The sequence below is a fragment of the Candida pseudojiufengensis genome (assembly GCF_024610245.1).
Source record: "Candida pseudojiufengensis strain CBS 10847 chromosome Unknown scaffold8, whole genome shotgun sequence".
NCBI lineage: Eukaryota > Fungi > Ascomycota > Pichiomycetes > Serinales > Debaryomycetaceae > Lodderomyces > Lodderomyces pseudojiufengensis.
The window spans coordinates 128,852-147,660 of NW_026261526.1; the positions used below are offsets into that span (position 1 = coordinate 128,852).

Genomic DNA, 18,809 nt, shown 5'->3' on the forward strand with positions numbered 1-18,809 from the left:
GTTTATTTGATTGTGACTAAAGCATCAAATTGAGATTTTGAACTGTCTATTTCCGTGATTAGTATCAAACTTTGAATACCTCCGATTTAATCAATCAAATATGCTGAATAGCCTGATAAATTTGAGAAATATCGTTAAGTCATAAACTTGTAGTGAGATTCACCTCACGCTTGAATGACACTTTATTTGGCAATATCACTACCATCATTTTGAGGACCTTTATAAATTAATTCATCAGGTACTTGAATTCCCCTTTGTTTACACATTTCAATTAATTTTAAATTTTCTTCTTTTAATTGATCAATATAATCAGCAGATTTTGTTAAAATATTTAATTCTGATCTATTTTCTGATTTTGTTAAATTTGGAGTTAATGATACTATTTTATCAAATTCTGATCTTATATTTTCTCTTCTTTTTTGTTCTGATGCTATATGATGAGCCTTTAGGTGGGGTTGTTAGTATGGAAACTATAAGGAGATAATGAAAAGAAATGAACATACTTTTTTTTGTTCGTCTGATAATGTGGATGATTTAGTCTTTTTCTTTTGTTTATTTGGTGATGATGATGGTGATTCTTCTTTTTGTTGATCTTCTAGTTTTGAACTTTCTGTTATTGGCGGTATAACTTCTGGTGAATTACTATTTAGTGACATTGTGATTGAGCTTATAAATAGAGTGTATGCACTCTTTGTTATAAGTGACTTTGCTTCGACTAGATATCGTTTAATAAGAGTTTCATATTTTCTGGAGAAGTACGTGTACTTTTTTCTACATAAATTAAAGTATGGTCTTAATAATTTAGATTTTCATACACGGCTGAAACATTCTTAAGATTATCACATCAACAATAAATCAGAATATAATTAAATTAAATAAATAAGCCTTTTATATAATTAAAGTCTAACATTTTAAGCGTCCCAATTCTCAGAACAACTTACAATAAAATAGCCCCAGCAGCAACAGCAACAGCACCAGCAATATGCATACCTCTAACAGCATCACCAGCTTGAGTTTTAGTTAAAGTACTTGTAGCATTTCCATTTCCATTTGAATTTGAATTTGTATTTCCATGAATATTACCATTTACATTTGCATTTGCTTTAACATTATCAGCAGTAGTTGAAGTTGAATTTTTAGGATGATGATTATGATGATTATGATTATGATGAGTATTGGTTGCCTTAGTACCTTTTTTATTAATTGCAGAAACTAATGTTAATGAAAATATTGTTAAAATTAAAATTTTTAATTCCATGATTCGTTGTTGTTTGATTGTAAATTCGAAAATTGCGATTAATAAAAATTGAAATTTCATTGATTGGGTTATATTATATATATGAAGTATAGATTAAAGTGTAGCTGGTATTATCTTTGTTGTTTCCTTAAGTTTAATGAGACTGTTAAATTTCACAAGCTAGCTTAAGTAAGGTGTATGGCATAACAAATTAGTGACTTGTTGACGTTTGTCTTAGGTCAGAGAAATTGAGTATAATATGACCGAATTAGTGTTAGAAATGACAGATCTCTTGTACTTTACTAAATCGTTCTGTGGTGGAAATTTCTAATTTAGTAAATTTCATCAAAGTCATTGTAATACTTTAAAATGTCATGATCTAAAATAAATATTGGCTGCAAAATCGGGTGCACTCTCGATTGTGAATTATAGTGAAGTTGAAAATGTTGTTTCTTAATACTCCTTATATACTAGCCCCCTAATTTAAAGTTTAAAGCCCCTTAAGCATGTTTTATAATTTGCCTCTAAATATTCTATCATTTATTTTTACAACCAAATTCGTGAAACGCGTATCACACACTAAAGATACCGAGTTTTAAAACACGTATCATCCACCAAAAGATTGATCCTCAAGATGTCACCATTTAATGGTGAGGTTAAACCACCACCACCAAATAATGTTGAACCGACATTGACTTTACTCACGAAGGAATTATTTGATAAAATATATGGTGTTTCAAGAGAAAATATGGGTGAAGCTTCTACAATGACTGAAAGAAAAGCTCAAATTATAAATCAATTTATTGATACTTTCAAAACACATATTGGTTTAGATATATTTCCAAGTTCAAAATTGATCTTCCCTGAAAAAGCAGGTCGATTATATTACATGCAAGAGAAAACATTAGCACAAATAATTATCAAAATGTATCATATACCTAAAAATTCAGAAGATTGGAATACACTTAATTTTTGGAATAGAAAATATCAAGCTTCAAAAAGATTTTCACTGGATGAAAAAAAGCTTAGAGATATAGCAATTCAAGCTTCAAAAATTATTGCACATAGAAGAGATGTATCTGAATTTGAAGAGTATACAGTTGCGGATATTAATAAAGCATTAGATGAATTAGCATCAAGTGATAGTAAAAATGGGAAAGAAAAAGTTCAAATATTGAAACCACTTTTTGATCATTTAAGATTAGAAGAATTAAGATGGTTCATACATTTTATTTTAAAAAAACCAATATTACAAAATATTGAAAAATTATTTTTTAATAGTTGGCATCCAGATGCTTATAGAATGTTTAGTCTTTGTAATAATTTGGAATTAACTTTTAATAGTTTATATGATCCAGAAAAAAGATTAACTAGACAAGATTTAAGTATTCGTCCAAGATTTAAATTTAAACCTCAATTAGCAACAAAATTAACTAAAAATTATGATGTTGTAGTTAAAAGATTACATAAAACCATTCCTATGGATGAGACTTATGAAACAAAATTAAAAGAATGGCATTTAGAAGATAAATTTTATATTGAAGAAAAAATGGATGGTGATAGAATGTTATTACATAAAGAAGGAAAACATTTTAAATTTTTTACAAGAAGATTAAAAGATTATACATATCTTTATGGTGAAAAACTTCATGTTGGATCATTAACAAAATATCTTGCAAATGCATTTGCTAAAAATGTAGAATCAGTTATTCTTGATGGAGAAATGGTTGCATGGGATTATGAAAGAGAAGCAATTTTACCATTTGGAACTCTTAAATCGCTGGCGATTCAAGAAGATGTCCGTCAATTCAATACAGTTGATCTGTATGAACAATTAAAAAGTTATCCTTATTATTTGGTATTTGATATTTTATATTTAAATGGGAAAGATTTAAGTAATTATCCATTATTTTTTAGAAAACATATATTAAAAAAAATTATTAATCCAGTTCCTCATAGATTTGAAATTCATGAAGCTAGAATTGGTTCAACTCCAGCAGATATTGAAAGAGCTATTAGAGAAGTTGTTCAATCAAGAGGTGAAGGTTTACTTTTAAAACATATTCAATCGAAATATTTTATTGATGGTTATCGCAATCCAGATTGGATTAAAGTTAAACCAGAATATTTAGAAGGTCTTGGTGAAAATCTTGATTTGGTTGTTATTGGGAAAACTCCTGGTATTAAAAACTCGTATATGATGGGATTACGAAGTGTTGATGATAATGTTTATTATAGTTTTTGTACTTGTGGTAATGGGTTTACAATTGATGAATTTGCAACTATTGAAAGATTAACAAATGGGAAATGGGTAGAATTGGCAAAAGAAAAACCTCCTGATTCATTGATTAAATTTGGTAGAAAAGTTCCTGATTTTTGGATTGACCCAAAGGATTCAATAGTCTTGGAAATAAGAGCAAGATCAATTGATGTAAGACCAGAGTTGACATATGCAGTAGGAACAACTTTACATAATTTATACTCAAGAAGAATTAGACTTGATAAATCAATTGATGAATGTATTACATTACAAGACTATCAAGAATTGAAAAAGGATCATACCAGAAATATTGAAAAGAATCAAACTGCACTTTCTAAAAAACGTAATTTTGATGCTTTAACATCATTTAATAATCCAATTGGATTGAAAAGAGTGAAAATTGAATCTGATTTATTTTCAAATTTTGAATTTTTAATAATGAGTGATAAAAAGGATTATGATGGTTCAATCACCACTAAAGATGATTTAAAAGAAGTTGTTAAAAAATATGGTGGAAATAATGTTCATTCTTTAAATCCTAATTCTGATCGTCAAATCGTTGCTATAACAGAAAAAGATTTACCAGTTGGTACAAATTATCTTGAACAAGGTATTGATTTAATAAAACCATCATGGATACTTGAATGTATTAAAAGAAATAGAATTGTTCAAATTGAACCATTTTTTGTTTATGCTACTAAAAATTGGGATATGTATGAAAAAAGAGTTGATGAATTTGGAGATTCTTATATGATTCATACTCCACTTAATGCTATTAGTACTCCTAAATTAAAAAAATATGAACTTGATAAGCTTAGATCTGAATTTGAATGGTCTGATTCAAATAGACCATTGTTATATCTTTTCAAAGGTATGGATTTTTATGTTTTAGGTGATTCATTATCTTCACAAGTCATTAAAGAAAGAATTCAAAGATTTGGTGGTAACATTACCGAAGATTTTATTAATTGTGGATATATTGTAGTTTCTAGAAGAGATGAAATTAAAGAAAGAGAGAAAACCAACTTCAAAGTCAGGGAAATATTAAGAGAAATTGATGATAATTTAGAAATTCGAAATGGAAAATTTAAAAACGGATTACCACACACAGTTTTAGAAGGATTTATTGAAGAATCAATTAAATTTAATTGCATTGTTGACCCACAAGATTATAAATTAGTTTCAAAAAAATTATTTACTATTAACTAATATTCATAGCTACATATTTCTAATCACACAAACTTAAGCTTTTCTATCTTCTTGCTCCTCTTCTTGTTAAATCTGGTAATTTAAATGGAACTTTCATATTTGCAATTTTATAAGTACCTGCAGAACTTTTCGGTATACCTAAAGCTTCAGCTTCAGCAACAGTTGCACTTTTAATAGTTGCTCCAACAGCTCTAAATAAAGAAACTAATTTTGTTGGTTTTAATTTTAAATCTTTTGCTAAAGGATTTAATTCAACTGAAAAATTTGATAAATGTAATAATAATAAAATTAAATAACATAAAATTTTATCTTCATTATTTGGATCAATTGTGAAAGATCTATCTTTTGATTTACCAAAATTTGAAGCTCTATTTATTGTAAATCTACTTAATATTCCATCAATCAAAGCTTCAGATGGTTTATTTTGTAATCTTGTTAAAAGTGCATTCTTGTTAGAGACTTTTCTATTTTCATAAACTCCAAATAATAATGATGCATAATAAAGCATTTGTAATTTTTCAATGTTTTGTTGTTCAATAAATCTTGAAAGTCTTGATTTAACAAATTCTGGTTGTGATGGGAATTGTTCTAATGGATTTGAATCTGATAAAAAGGATTGTACTCGTATATAATTCCAATCTTTATCTGGTATAATTTTATTAATAGGATATACATCTTCTACATTTTTAGCGGAGACGTTTGGTTTAGGCATAATGCTAAATGTTTGAGTTTCAGTAGATGTAGTTGGAACAGTTGATTCTTGCACGGTATCTACTATATCCATTTGCATATCTTGTAATTTTTCTGAATCTATTCTATTTTTCTCCAAATTTGAAATTGCTTGTTTTGCCTTTTTAGTACCAAATGCTTCACCTAATGCATTACGTTGAACATTATTTTTCAAACCTGCTGATTTAACTGATGGACCTTTATAGATTTTATTTCTTTTTGCAGATACTTTAGTTGGTAAATATGGAGTTTGATATAAATCAACAGATTTGGTATTTGGATCATATATTGCTAGCACATAATCATTATCATTATTTTGAGAATCTCCATCATAATCTAAATGTTGACTTTCTCCATGTATTATATAATCTTGCTTCTTTTTGTGTTGGTAAATATTAAATTCTGTTGATGGTGGTACGGATAAACCATTGAAAAATGACCCCACAGCTGCTACTGGTTCTTTAGTATATGAGTTAACTTTGATTTGAGAAGATTTGGAGGACATTGTTGGATTTAATGGTGATTTTGTAAGGTTGATCTAGCACATCTAGGAAAAAAATTGAATTTACATACAGATGAGATTAATACAAGATGAGAAACATATTTTTTTTTTACAATCAATATTAAAAGATCAACCACCAAACTAAATATGATATGAAAACATACTATGAAGTTTTGAATATATCTTCCACTGCCTCATTAGAGGATATAAAAAAAGCATACAAGGCAAAATTATTAGAAAATCATCCAGATAAAACACCAACTCCTCAAAATCCTCAACTTATCCCTATAATAGTTGAAGCATATAATACATTGTCAGATCTTACAAGGAGAGATGAATACGATTCGAACATTCAGAATGATCATAAAGGGAAAGGGTTTAATATTGATGGAGGAGGGTTAGACCTTTACAGTTTAGATGATTTTACTTATGAGAATGGGATGTTTTTAAAATCATGTCCAAGATGTGAACATTCCAATAGTATGATATTGACTGAAGAGGATCTCGAGAATGGAACACCTGATGATAATGATGGATTTGATATAATTGTGCAATGCTCCAGTTGTAGTTTATGGATTCAGGTAAAGTATTATGAATCTGCATAAGTGAATCAATTCAAAATCAAAAGGATACATTTTCACGGGTCCTTTGAATTCTTTCAATATTTTGCTTCATATTTATGACCTCGACTATTTCATCGATAATCTGCTGAGACTGAAATGTGACAACTGAGTTGAAAATCTTTAAATCTGTGTTTCATCGTACTCTCGAGATTTCAACCTGTTGAGTACTTTAAATTTTGAATTAAATACGATTAACTGTGGGAAAGCATGATTTTTATATTTCAATTTTTAATCCACAATCATCTTATCAATCAAACTTTATTGTGCATTTAATTAAGCTCAATTGGTATTACATGAAGGTTTACAACCTAATGGGGTCATTTGAACGGATGGGTATCACCTTACCAGATGGGATATACAAGCAGTGTCTTGAATAAATATCAGATGAATTTAAATTGTCGAATGAGGACTAATGTGGGAAGTATTACCAAATTCTAATTCTACAATTTGTATTATTCCATTGTTTGTATTAGTCTTATATTTTGTGTAATATTGATCAAATAGATAAAAATTTATTATTTAATACATTATACATTACATACATAGTTAATTATAATAAAAGTTTAATTTTATATTAAAGAAAATATGAACAAATCAAATGAATGCCAATCAAGAGCAAAATTAATGAGTTAATTTTAAACAACCAAATTTGAAGAAAAGTTTCTCATGAGCATATTAAGAAGGTTTAAATTAGGTCAAAAGTATAAGTTAATAAAGATAAAGTAATGTGTAGAGAGTATACGAATATAAATACCTCAAGATTTCCTCAATCTTGATTCTCTACAGATCTAAATTATTTGATGTTAACTCAACTCTATTCAAAATTCAGCAATAATAAATGCTTTGATATCAAAAACAATTAATTTTTATTGTTCTTTGGAATAATTTCACGCATCAAGGCATGTAATTGGATAGAAATTATGACAAATGGGAATGTGTTTACTATGTGTGAACTCTTTACAATTTGACTTCAATTATTCGATTCACCTAGTTATGTATCAAGTATGTTGGATCAATAAGTATAGCTCAATAATAACCGATTGAAGCCATTTAATGATGGATATGTATTTCAAAGATAATTGATATTCGTTAGAGAAAAGTCAATCAACAATTAGAATCCATCCAATCATATAAATATCCATTCGGGAATTAAAGTATGAAAATAAATAAGAAAATTTACATTTTGAATAGCATCTAATGCGCTGAATCTTGAATTTTCAGGAGAATTTAAGACAATTAAGGGACTTTGTACTACATTATTTTATTACGATTTTATTCGAACATTATTTCAGAATTGCTTACTCCAACCTCATTTTGGGTAATAAGTAGGTACAATTTACTAAAAAATTTTAAAATGTTTAGTTGATACAATTAGTTTACTCATCATTTGTTACTTAATTTGTGAAAATCTTTAAAAATTTATGCTTAATTAATTAAATCAGTTAGATCTAAAAGATTATGAAAAATCAACACACGGGTAGTGAAAATTAATTTTCTATTGTCTACTTTAATAGTTTCCAAATTACATTCCTAAAATTTAACTATTGATGAAATAGATTAAAATTAATATAAATTTTGCAAAAATTCCCAAAATTTTAAAATGTTTTCAAATATTAGTTTAAAAATTTTCTGAACACATATTTTAAAAACTAAATTGAATTTATATAATGGTCTCACAATCAATTTTAACAAAATTAGGTTTACTTTCATTGACTGTCGCAGGAGATGCACCAATCTCAAGTGATTCAGAAGGTCAAGAATCATATATTGCAAAATTTAAACCAACTAAAAATTCTGATATTTCAGGTTCAATTAGTTTTGAACCAGCCAAGAATGGTTCAGTTTTAGTTTCAGTTGATATTTCAGGTTTACCATCAACTGGTGGTCCATTTCCTTATCATGTTCATGAATTACCAGTTCCATCAGATGGTAATTGTACTGGTACAAAATTACATTTAAATCCTTATGGTGGTTCAGTTAATGCAACTACTCCTCAAGGTAAAGAAGTTGGTGATTTAGCAGGAAGACATGGTGATTTATCAGGTTCATCTTATAAAGTTGAATATGTCGATAATTATATTTCTTTAAATCCAAAATCAAAATCATTTATTGGTGATTTATCAATTGTTATTCATTCAAAAGATAATTCAAGATTAAATTGTGCTAATACTACTGAATTTTCAGTTGAATCTACTTCAATTAATAACAAAACTAATGGTTCTGGTTCTTCAACTGCTTCAGTAACTGAAAGTGTTAATGGTGGTATGGGACAATTTGAAACTGGTACAGGATTAGTTATTGGTGCTGTTGCTGGAATTGTTGCTTGTTTAATTTAATTTCAAGTGTTCCTAAAAATTAATTTAATTAAATAGATTAGTAATTAGATGCTTAATAATAACTCTCTTTGTTTCATAAAGTGAACATAAAGTACTGCAATAAATTTTTATAAGCAAATCTCAGAATTTGAAACAATATATTTTTCCGAGTATCAGTACCATAACTAGCCCAAGATTCTTTAACATTAACTCCATCTATTTTGATGAACACGCATCTAAAACATTAAATCCGCCTGATTCATGTTTACTTAATTAGTCTTTTCAAGCCATCTATTCGGATTAATGATCAAGGTGTGACAATCTAACGGAATAAGTCTTCAACAATCTATTTTTAGACATTATCCTTTTTTGATTTGTGAGAAGTTTTGATAAAAAATAGCGCTTACATAATTATTACATAATACGTACAGAAACAATTACATAAGCGCAATTTTTACAACAATATAATTTATTACGATTATGTAAGCGTAATTTTGTTACAAATTTTTTTTTTTCTATTTATTTTGCAACAATTGTTAATTCCGCACGGCTGATAAGATGACTGATGTTTCATGTGTATTTGTTTCTAAAATCAATGAAAAATACAATGAATTCCAAAGATAAAAGTGAAATTCAGAGTTTCTCAAAAAATATATAAAGTGTTGAATTTCCTTCAGATTGTAATATTTGTTTCTTAGATTTATTCAATAATATTTGTTCAGTAACATTACTATAATAATCAATAATCTTCAAATCTTCAAAATGGATATTTCAATAAATCAACCAACAGATTGGAAAGCAGTTAGTATAGTACAATTAATATTTTTTATATTATTAATGATTGCATTTATTATTATCACTATTTTACAATTGAGAAAGGGTATTAAAATTCTGTCAATTAGAGGGTTTGTTATATTTTTAATAATTTTTCAATTAGCTAAAATAGTTGGTGGTATAACTGGTTTAATTTTATTAGATTCTTCAAAATTTAATCAAAATGTATTTATTGCAACTTATATTTGTGATTCAATAAGTTATGGTTTTATAACTAGAAGTATTAGTTCTTTAGTTCAACATATGTTAAAACCTGAACAAGAATTTAAAAATCATCAAGATAATCAAACAATAAATTCAAATGGTACTTTACCTACTTATGATATGGAAAATCAAAAATTTGAATCCAATAATAATTATCATCAAACTAATGAAAATATTTATAAAATTAATGAAACTAAAATAAATAAAAAATCACCATTTTATTTAATTACTATCATTATACTTGCAGCAGTTATTTGTAATATTTATGCTATGTCAAATCTTGCAGGTGATTCAACACCTGATGATACAACAAAAACTTTAATAAAAGTATCTGCAATTTTATTTTTAATTGGTATGATTTTATTAATTTTTGCTTCAATTTTTGTTATCTTTACAAGACCTGAACATAGAAAAAGTTGTCAAATATTAATTATTACTTTATTTATATTAATTACAAGATCAATTTATTCATTAATTAGTGGTTTTAATGGTATAAATTTCAATCAACCTAATCAATATATGTTAATTTTTGGAAAACCAAAATATTATGGTTGTTTAGCTTTGTTACCTGAAGGAATTGCTGGTATATTAGTTATGATATTGTTTTATCATTGGTAGAATTGAATAAATCGTGTTGTTTTTAAAGGAAAAAAATTAAGTTGAAACTAACTTAATGTGTGTTGTGTATAATTTGAATATTAAGATTGATTTTGTTGCAAAATACTGTGATTATCTAATTTTTTTCTCAAAATTATGTAGTTTTCAAGCTTTCAGCTCACACAAAACCACAGTTATTTATCACCTGCGTTGGATCTTTTTTCGGTTTATAAAAATTACATCGGTGGCTGAGAACTTGTGTTTGAAAAGTCATGAATTTTTGAGATCCATGTAGCTGTTGCAAAAATTTTGTAGTATACAACGATTAAAATATTGATTTGATAAAAGTCATGTTGTGATAATGAAATCAATGTTTAAGAACAAAAAGTGAGATTTAGAACTGCAACAAATTATAAGACTATTGACTTAATTGTATTATTCGGATGAATTATTTTACGTTGAAAATATCAATAATAAGTCCGATATAAGAAAATTACTCTCGTAAATTTTGTTGATATTTAATTCTTAATGCATATATAGTAACTGATAAGAGTACAAAGCTTTATATGGATTTGAATCTTTTTTGATACTAGTGTTGGCTCTATGAATTTGTTAATTTGAATCAGTAGGAAATTCAAATGTCTCATCATAAGTATTTTTCCTACAAACGTGTAAAAATTCGGTGTGGATGAAATCTCTCGTTATGAACTCAATTTTGGTCTTCGGTTGATTGAAGGGGCTTGTATCTGAATCCAATTTTCTATTATTAGCTAAAATTACGGAGTCCAATTTCTGAAACTGCGCCATAAAGTTGAAACCCCCAATTTTGTTTTAGTTTTAGAAATCAATTAAGGAGAAATGTTTAAAGCATTCACGAATAATTTGAGTTTATAATCAGTCTAAAATGTTTCATAAATTTTAATTTATTTAAGTCACACAATTTAACCAATTATTATCTCAATTATCAATGACTCAACCTCAAATGATACTTGATGTCTCAACTTCATCACTGATAAAAAATTATGATGCTTGGAGAATCGTTGAAATTATACAGAGAGTTAGTTTTTCAGTTTTAATGTTTTCATTTGTAGTTGCATCATTATTTCATATAAAAATTCTCAACCAGGTCTTTTTATTTCAATATGTATTTTGAATACAATTGGATTAGGAATATTGATACAATGTGTAGCTACTTTAGTTACTCGTTTATTGAGTCATCAAAATCATGGAGAATTAGTGAAAAAAGTAAATAGACTCAGTGTTTATTCCGTCAGAAATATTTACTATGATCAAGCTTTAAGGAGTGAAACACCAAAGAAACAAGACAAGGAGAAAAACTTGAGAAGCAAATTGATTGGGGCATGCATATATTGGGTGATTGCTGGAATATCGTTTTTGGCTCTTTTATTAAGTATAGTTGGCTCAAGTCTTGCATTAAATAAGCATCTGGAAACATCCAATTCACTACTTAAAACATCATCAGTACTCTTCTTAGTGTCAATCATCATAGTAATATTCACATTGCTTTATATTATTATAAACTTCATGACAAAAAAAGCTAACAATTTAAGAACTTCCTTAATGGAACTATTATTGGCTTCATGTTGTACATTACTCAAATGTGTAAATGTTGTTTTAAGTTCATTTGATGGATTAGATTTAAATCATTTGAGTGAATACATTTTCTTGTATGGAGATTATGTTTATTATACCTATTTAACGTTGTTGCCCGATATTTTAGGAGCCATTTTTATTTTAATAAGTTATCTGAGATGGTATAGTGACTGTTAATTTTCATGATGTGACGTTTGTACGAGAGAATGTATTTTTCATCTTTAAGTCGAACTATTAACGCCCGTGATGTAGACTAAACGTTTGATTTAAAAATTAGGTTACAATTGCAGCTACTCACAAAATTTTCTCTACCCTTGAACTTCATCTGGACTAGAGAAGAAAAGCCAATCCTTCACGCCTCTGAACCCAAAATTAAAAAGGCGTATTGATGATGGAACCATGTTTGCAATTTAAGCGGTTTTTAAACTTCTTTTATACCCCTTAATTATATATAAAAATTTAGGATATGAGTGTTCATCAAATTCATTTATTTTCGTAATTCAATGCATTACTATGTACAATATATTTTGGTCATTAACCATCTATCTACAAGTATTTAAAATTTAAAATAATAGGTAGCAATTTAGGAAAAGTTTTTGTTGTGCTCAACCTCATGATTTATAATTTTTCTTTGTTTCCACTGATCCTCGTCGATATCCTTGAATTGTGCATTATGAATACATGTTGGACATTGGCAGCCATAATGATGATTTTGCACCCCATTGATTCTTGAGTTACACGTTCCTTGCTGACCCCAATGATTATAGTAATTATGATGATTAGCAGTAATTCTACCCAACATAAATGCTCCTATGAATAAGAAAAACCCTCCAAATCTAAATGGATGTGGACCGTAATAACCTCTGTAAAAGCCTCTCATATTTATTAAATGAATTAGTAATTAGTAAAGTTTGATTAGTTGAATGGTTGTATGAGTGAAAAAAATGCAAATAAGGATAAGGTCTTATTTATATATTTTGAAACGGCTTTAACAGGATTGAAGCTACCAAATCAAACTCCATTTTTAAACAATAACCCCGTGCAAAAACGGAGATTTAAATAGCGTCATGAAAAGGCAAATGCATCATTCAATCATGCATTGTTATCAATTTTCAATCTATTTGTTTATCAATTATCTAATTTCTACTTTGTAGTCATCAATCAATTGACTTTCAACCTTGTTATGGATTTCATTAATTTCGTTGTTTGTTAAGTTTCTGTCCATTGATTGATAATTGATTCTATAACATTGTGAAGACTTTCCAGTCTTAGGATGTGTAAATTCATCTACTAGAACAACACTTTCAGCTAAATCACCAGCATGATTTCGAACTATTTCCATCAAATCATTACAATGCAAAATATTATCTATATTCAACCAGAATGATACGTCTCTTTTAACACCAGGATATTTTGAATATGGTGTAAAAGTATTAATTGAATTTTGCTTGAATTGTTTATGAAATCTTTCATCTTGTGTCCAGAAAAGTCTAATATCAGGGATATCAAACAACAACATAGCAATTCTATCTAGACCTATACCGAAAGCCCAACTTATTTTTTGATCACCCAATCCAGAGTTAAGCAAAACTTGTTTTTGTACAACACCACACCCACAACATTCTAACCATTCTCCTTTCCACCATACTTCAATTTCCCAACTAGGTCCTGTCCATGGAAAATAAGCTTCAACCCATCGTATTTTTAATGGTTCATTCAAATATGGTTCAGTTGAACCTGCTAATTTTGCTGATTCTCTTGCCTTTTCAAAAACTTGGTTGACAATATATTCCACTGTCTTTTTCAAATGAGTTGAAACTAATCTTATCTCCTCGTTTGTCATATATTGCTGAGCAGGATTATTCTTGGTGACAGGTTCATTTCTAAAAGGATCCTCCACAACAATATTTGTTTTTGGTATTGAATCAATATCTTTTTGAATTTGTTCCAAATCTCCTTTATTCCAGACTCTAGCACCTTCTAATTGATGAAATGCAGGATAATGAGTTCTATCGACTTCATCTCTTCTATAAACATCGGCAGTTATTAAATATCCTGGTGTTTTTGAATTGATAAAACATTCTTGTTCATGAGCCGAAGTATGAGTTCTCAACAAATAATTTTTATTAAAATAATAAGTATCTGATTTTGATCTACCCACATGATCCTCGGGAAATCCAAGACTATCAAAATTTTGATATTTTGTAACAATTGGATGAAAATCTTCATATATGGTGTATCCCATACCTTTGACATTCGTCTTTATTAAATCTTGTAGTATACCAATAGGATGATTAGGGTTTTTATGAAGTTTTCGATCAATCAATTTCAACATGAAAGGTGGAACGTTTGTCCAATTGTCAGATTCATATGTCTTGCCATCGACTGTTATGTCTTTCGATGAATTACACCGTATAAATTGTCGGTGCTGTAGTAGTCTGGAAGGTCGAATGCAAGTTTTAATCATTTTTGGTGATTCCATCACTGTGAATCAAAAACTGAAATTTTCAAAATATTTACGAAGCAGTCATAATAATAAGTACCACAAAGTCATTAAAATGAAGTACTTTGGCTGGATACAAGTACAGAAAGTTCGAAAATTACACTCGATTGACTTTATGACTATAGCTTAGGTCAGAAACACGAGAAAATTTGGATTTGTTTAAAGCTCATCATACTACGACCGTAATCATTAATTCAATATTTTACATCATAATACATTAAATCACAATAAAACTACGAAATAAAAACCTTGCTCACCAAGCATCTTCCTTGTACCGTCCTTTGTCCTCCATACTACATATGTATTTCTTAGCTTCCTCTTCAGTTATATCCTTGTATTTTCTCACAATTTCAATGAATGTCAATTTCACTTCTCTAGGCATCTTTCCACTTGATCCACAAACAAAAATAGATGCATTTTGATTAAGCAAAAGATCACCGATCAATTTCCAATTTCCAAATAAGGCATCTTGTACATATTTGAACGAAGATCCTGGATCTCTAGAAAAACTATTGCAAATATGCAAGTTACTCGACTTTTCCCAAAATGATTTGATTAAATGATCCTTTTCTTCATATCTACAACCAAAGTATAGATACATCTCCTGTGTTGAATTTTTATGTAAAATGTCATCTATTATTGATTTCATTGGTGCTACACCTGTTCCGGGGGAAACCATGATTATCGGTGATTGAGTTGATTTGAATGAGGACTTGTCAATCGTGAAATTTATTTGATCATTCGGCTCTAATGACTTTAGCCATCTAGTGCATAAACCTCTTCTTATTCGCCTTATGATAGTTTTGTATTCTACTATTGCAACTATTATTTCTATCTCATTTTCTTTCGGTCTTGAAGCAATTGAAAACATTCTTGGCTTAATTAAAGGAATCAAATCTAAAATGTAAGATACTGGAATATTCAAATTATTCTTGAATTCTTGTAAAGTTTCCAAAATCAGTCTTCTTGGCCTATTTGCATAATTATATAATTCTTCAGGATCATCAAATGCCCCAAATTCTTTTAATTTTTCTTGTTCTCTTAATCCATCTTCGGTTGAAGAATCACAAAAATGCCATAGTATTGCAAAAAAGCTTCTTTTTGGGATAGACATTATATCTAGATGGTATTTGAGTAAATTTCGAAGTGTAATAAATTGATCTCCATCAATAAGGTTTTTTATTTTAAGTGGTTTATCTGCTATTTGAAGCCATTGTAGTTGCAGTTCAAGTAAGTCCTCCACGTCTTGATCAAAATTCGATGGATATAGTGATATAGTGTCACCTGGATAATACTTCAAATCTTTTGATTTTATTTTAATATGTCTCACGTCTTGAAAATGGTCAGCTGAGGTGATTCTTTCATTCGCTATTACAACTCCTGTCTGTAGATTATTATAGATTTTTGGAAGCATTGAGTTTTCGATCAAATTTGAACATCTTTGGTTCACTGCCACTCTGTATTGAGGCATTGGCACCACATTATCATCAATTTTCTTTGCATTAGGGAAATGTTTCAATAAAGATGCAATGAGTTGTGTTTCCCATTCTAAATAATAACCATCAACTCCCTCTGGAGACATCTCATCCGCTTCACACCTTGGCGATAACATCTGACATCCCAACTGAGTCATTCTAGTATGTATTTTCTTTATGGCATAATTGTATTTAGTATAAGATGAATCACCCAAACCTAATGTAGTCAAATGAATATGTTGGAATAAATCAGAAGGGAGTTTCTTTTTCAAAATGAATTTCATGAAAGATTTCGCATTTCTAGGTAGTTCTCCTTGGCCCGTAGTTGAACATATTATAATGAGATATTCTGTAGTGGTGACTAAGTTTTTTAAGTCAAACGAATCTAATGATGATAAAGTTGATTTCAATGAGTAATTCCTTAATCGTAGCTTCAAATATTTAGCATATTCCTCGGCGTTTCCTGTTTCAGATCCATAAAGTATCGTTATATTCTCAAACATTAACAATGCAAATATGCGAAATCTCTCGAAATAATTGAATGGTTATTTGTTTCACTTTTATTACTCCGAAATCGAAATGTAACGCATGTTTCATCTGTCTTGATCGTATAAGTTTTCAGTGTCTGAAAGTTTTATTTGCGACATTGACTTCTATGCTAAAATCACAACAAAAAAAAAACCATGTTTATGGAAAACTCATAAGCGATTGAAGTAGTATTCCACAAACAATATTGATCGAATTTAACGACTATCATTACAATATCAAAGACTTGACTAACAAATCAAGTTTATTCATAACATTTAAATCATTTGATAAATGCCACCGAAAAGGAAGGCCAATCCCAGTTCTCCCACTCAGTCCAAAAAACCAAAATTATCAACTCATACAAGGGAGGAAACTAAAGATTTTTATAAATCAACTATAAATCTAGTACTAAATTTGAGTGAAGATGATTATAAATTAGCTACGGAATTTATTAAAGTACCACTGAAAAAAATTTATCCTGATTATTATGAAATTATAAAAAATCCAATTGCGATAAGTGATATACAGAAAAAAATTAATACAAAGTATACTGGAGAATCAACACAAGAATTTTTAGATGATTTTAAATTACTATTGACAAATGCTGCCACATATAATGACTCGGAATCTTGGATTGTTCAAACTGCAAACAAAATTGTTGAATTTGTCGAAGATCAAGTTTCTGAATTTGATCGAATTGTGGGACCGGCATCAAGTGAACCAAAACATCCCAAGATTAAATTAAAATTGAAGCAGCCGTCCTCATTATCGAAGTCAAATGACGCAGCTGCTTCAGCTTCTAAGCCTACAAATAAATCTGAAACTGATGAACAACTGGAAATATCATATGGAAAATTACCTGAATTGTGTATTGATGTCATAACAGATGTAAGAGACCACGAATTTGAAGATATAGGAGTCATTAGTGGACCATTTTTAGACGAGGTAGATCAAGAGGTATACACAGATTATTCCAATTTCGTATCCAAACCTATGGCATTCAACACCATAATTAATTTGTTGCAGCATAAAAAATTATTCACGCCGAAAGTTTCCTTAGTTGAAAACTTGCAAAAATTTCATGACACAGCTGCATTAATATTTTCCAATGCAAAGGCTTACAATAACGAAGCTTCACAAATTTATCAAGATGCAGAAACTCTCGAGTCCTATTTTGAAGAACAATATGGTAAATTGAAATCAAAAGCAGTGGCAGCAGATGCTTTGAAACCGAAAACTCCAAAATTAAAAATAAATTTGAATAGAGGACAACCGGAAAAGAAAAAACGAAAACCTTTAAGAGATGAAACAAATGACAAGGAAAACGAATCGCTTATTGAGGAAGCAGCCGAGCAAGTTGAGGAAGAAAAGCTTGTCAAGGATGAAATACTACCTAAGATCGAAACAACACAACAATCACCACCAAAGAAAAACCCACCTCCCGAAATTCAATTAGAGAAAACTACTGAAAATACATTAGGTAAGTCCTTACCAACGTTACTACCAAGTAATTCTATAATTCAAGAGTCATCAATTTTTACATCTCCAGCCATTATCCCTCACATAACTAAATTTATTGAAGAAAAAGCATCTAACTATTTCCTTTCCCGTGATGCTCAAATAATTGAATCTATGTTTCCGACTCATCCAATTCATCCAACTGCTACGTTGGTTTCATACAAAATTCCAGCTAATGGATATGTGGATCAATCATATACGATATCATTCCAACCGGAAGTACTGCCATTTGTGTCATTCAAAGCTTCTTTGCATCATTTACTATATAAAGCTAAAGAATCAGACTTGGTCGATGGTCATGGCTACTTGAATCTGACCTCTGATGATGAGTTTCAATGTAAGTTAACAATTAACAATGAAGATATGGGTCAACCAAATGATTGTTTTGAAGAGCAAAAAGAAAAAGAAAGTGTTCTTGCTGTTCAATACGATGTCAAATTGGCACATGGATTAAATGTGTTAACTTTTGAATGTAAAGTTGCTCCATCCTTAAGTAAAAAAATCAAGAACACCGTTATTCAGCATGATCAGGTTGAAGAATTGAGTGGAAGTAGGCACACAAGACATCAACTACAGCAAATCAAAATGACTTGGGATGTGGAAACTATTACTTTGTATATTGTATGTACTAATCAAAATTAAAATTGTATCATTATTATTT

The 18,809-nt window shown here is 29.0% G+C and overlaps 11 protein-coding genes across 11 annotated transcripts; 5 read left to right on the top strand and 6 right to left on the bottom strand. All coding sequences in view use genetic code 12, as the record gives it.

The window, feature by feature from the left end:
• Positions 1-182: 182 nt before the first annotated feature.
• Positions 183-656, bottom strand: INO4 (Ino4p; the record flags this gene model as incomplete). The annotated part of the gene is made up of 2 exons (XM_051756280.1): positions 183-443; positions 504-656. The coding sequence occupies 2 exons, from the start codon at positions 654-656 to the stop codon at positions 183-185; spliced, it is 414 nt and encodes a 137-aa protein (XP_051615358.1).
• A 281-nt stretch (positions 657-937) lies between these two features.
• KGF55_001680 (uncharacterized protein) lies at positions 938-1,318 on the bottom strand (the record flags this gene model as incomplete). The annotated part of the gene is made up of 1 exon (XM_051756281.1): positions 938-1,318. One exon carries the CDS (start codon positions 1,316-1,318, stop codon positions 938-940), a length of 381 nt encoding a protein of 126 aa, XP_051615359.1.
• A 553-nt stretch (positions 1,319-1,871) lies between these two features.
• On the top strand, positions 1,872-4,706 carry LIG4 (DNA ligase (ATP); the record flags this gene model as incomplete). Its single annotated transcript, XM_051756282.1, has 1 exon — positions 1,872-4,706. One exon carries the CDS (start codon positions 1,872-1,874, stop codon positions 4,704-4,706), a length of 2,835 nt encoding a protein of 944 aa, XP_051615360.1.
• A 43-nt stretch (positions 4,707-4,749) lies between these two features.
• KGF55_001682 (DNA-directed RNA polymerase I subunit) lies at positions 4,750-5,940 on the bottom strand (the record flags this gene model as incomplete). Its single annotated transcript, XM_051756283.1, has 1 exon — positions 4,750-5,940. One exon carries the CDS (start codon positions 5,938-5,940, stop codon positions 4,750-4,752), a length of 1,191 nt encoding a protein of 396 aa, XP_051615361.1.
• A 149-nt stretch (positions 5,941-6,089) lies between these two features.
• On the top strand, positions 6,090-6,542 carry KGF55_001683 (uncharacterized protein; the record flags this gene model as incomplete). Its single annotated transcript, XM_051756284.1, has 1 exon — positions 6,090-6,542. One exon carries the CDS (start codon positions 6,090-6,092, stop codon positions 6,540-6,542), a length of 453 nt encoding a protein of 150 aa, XP_051615362.1.
• Positions 6,543-8,227: 1,685 nt separating this feature from the next.
• KGF55_001684 (SOD4) lies at positions 8,228-8,896 on the top strand (the record flags this gene model as incomplete). Its single annotated transcript, XM_051756285.1, has 1 exon — positions 8,228-8,896. The coding sequence occupies one exon, from the start codon at positions 8,228-8,230 to the stop codon at positions 8,894-8,896; it is 669 nt and encodes a 222-aa protein (XP_051615363.1).
• Positions 8,897-9,637: 741 nt separating this feature from the next.
• Positions 9,638-10,531, top strand: KGF55_001685 (uncharacterized protein; the record flags this gene model as incomplete). Its single annotated transcript, XM_051756286.1, has 1 exon — positions 9,638-10,531. The coding sequence occupies one exon, from the start codon at positions 9,638-9,640 to the stop codon at positions 10,529-10,531; it is 894 nt and encodes a 297-aa protein (XP_051615364.1).
• A 2,176-nt stretch (positions 10,532-12,707) lies between these two features.
• KGF55_001686 (uncharacterized protein) lies at positions 12,708-13,004 on the bottom strand (the record flags this gene model as incomplete). Its single annotated transcript, XM_051756287.1, has 1 exon — positions 12,708-13,004. One exon carries the CDS (start codon positions 13,002-13,004, stop codon positions 12,708-12,710), a length of 297 nt encoding a protein of 98 aa, XP_051615365.1.
• Positions 13,005-13,256: 252 nt separating this feature from the next.
• MSF1 (phenylalanine--tRNA ligase) lies at positions 13,257-14,591 on the bottom strand (the record flags this gene model as incomplete). The annotated part of the gene is made up of 1 exon (XM_051756289.1): positions 13,257-14,591. The coding sequence occupies one exon, from the start codon at positions 14,589-14,591 to the stop codon at positions 13,257-13,259; it is 1,335 nt and encodes a 444-aa protein (XP_051615366.1).
• A 289-nt stretch (positions 14,592-14,880) lies between these two features.
• On the bottom strand, positions 14,881-16,605 carry KGF55_001688 (NAPDH-dependent diflavin reductase; the record flags this gene model as incomplete). The annotated part of the gene is made up of 1 exon (XM_051756290.1): positions 14,881-16,605. The coding sequence occupies one exon, from the start codon at positions 16,603-16,605 to the stop codon at positions 14,881-14,883; it is 1,725 nt and encodes a 574-aa protein (XP_051615367.1).
• A 316-nt stretch (positions 16,606-16,921) lies between these two features.
• On the top strand, positions 16,922-18,790 carry KGF55_001689 (uncharacterized protein; the record flags this gene model as incomplete). Its single annotated transcript, XM_051756291.1, has 1 exon — positions 16,922-18,790. The coding sequence occupies one exon, from the start codon at positions 16,922-16,924 to the stop codon at positions 18,788-18,790; it is 1,869 nt and encodes a 622-aa protein (XP_051615368.1).
• Positions 18,791-18,809: the final 19 nt, after the last annotated feature.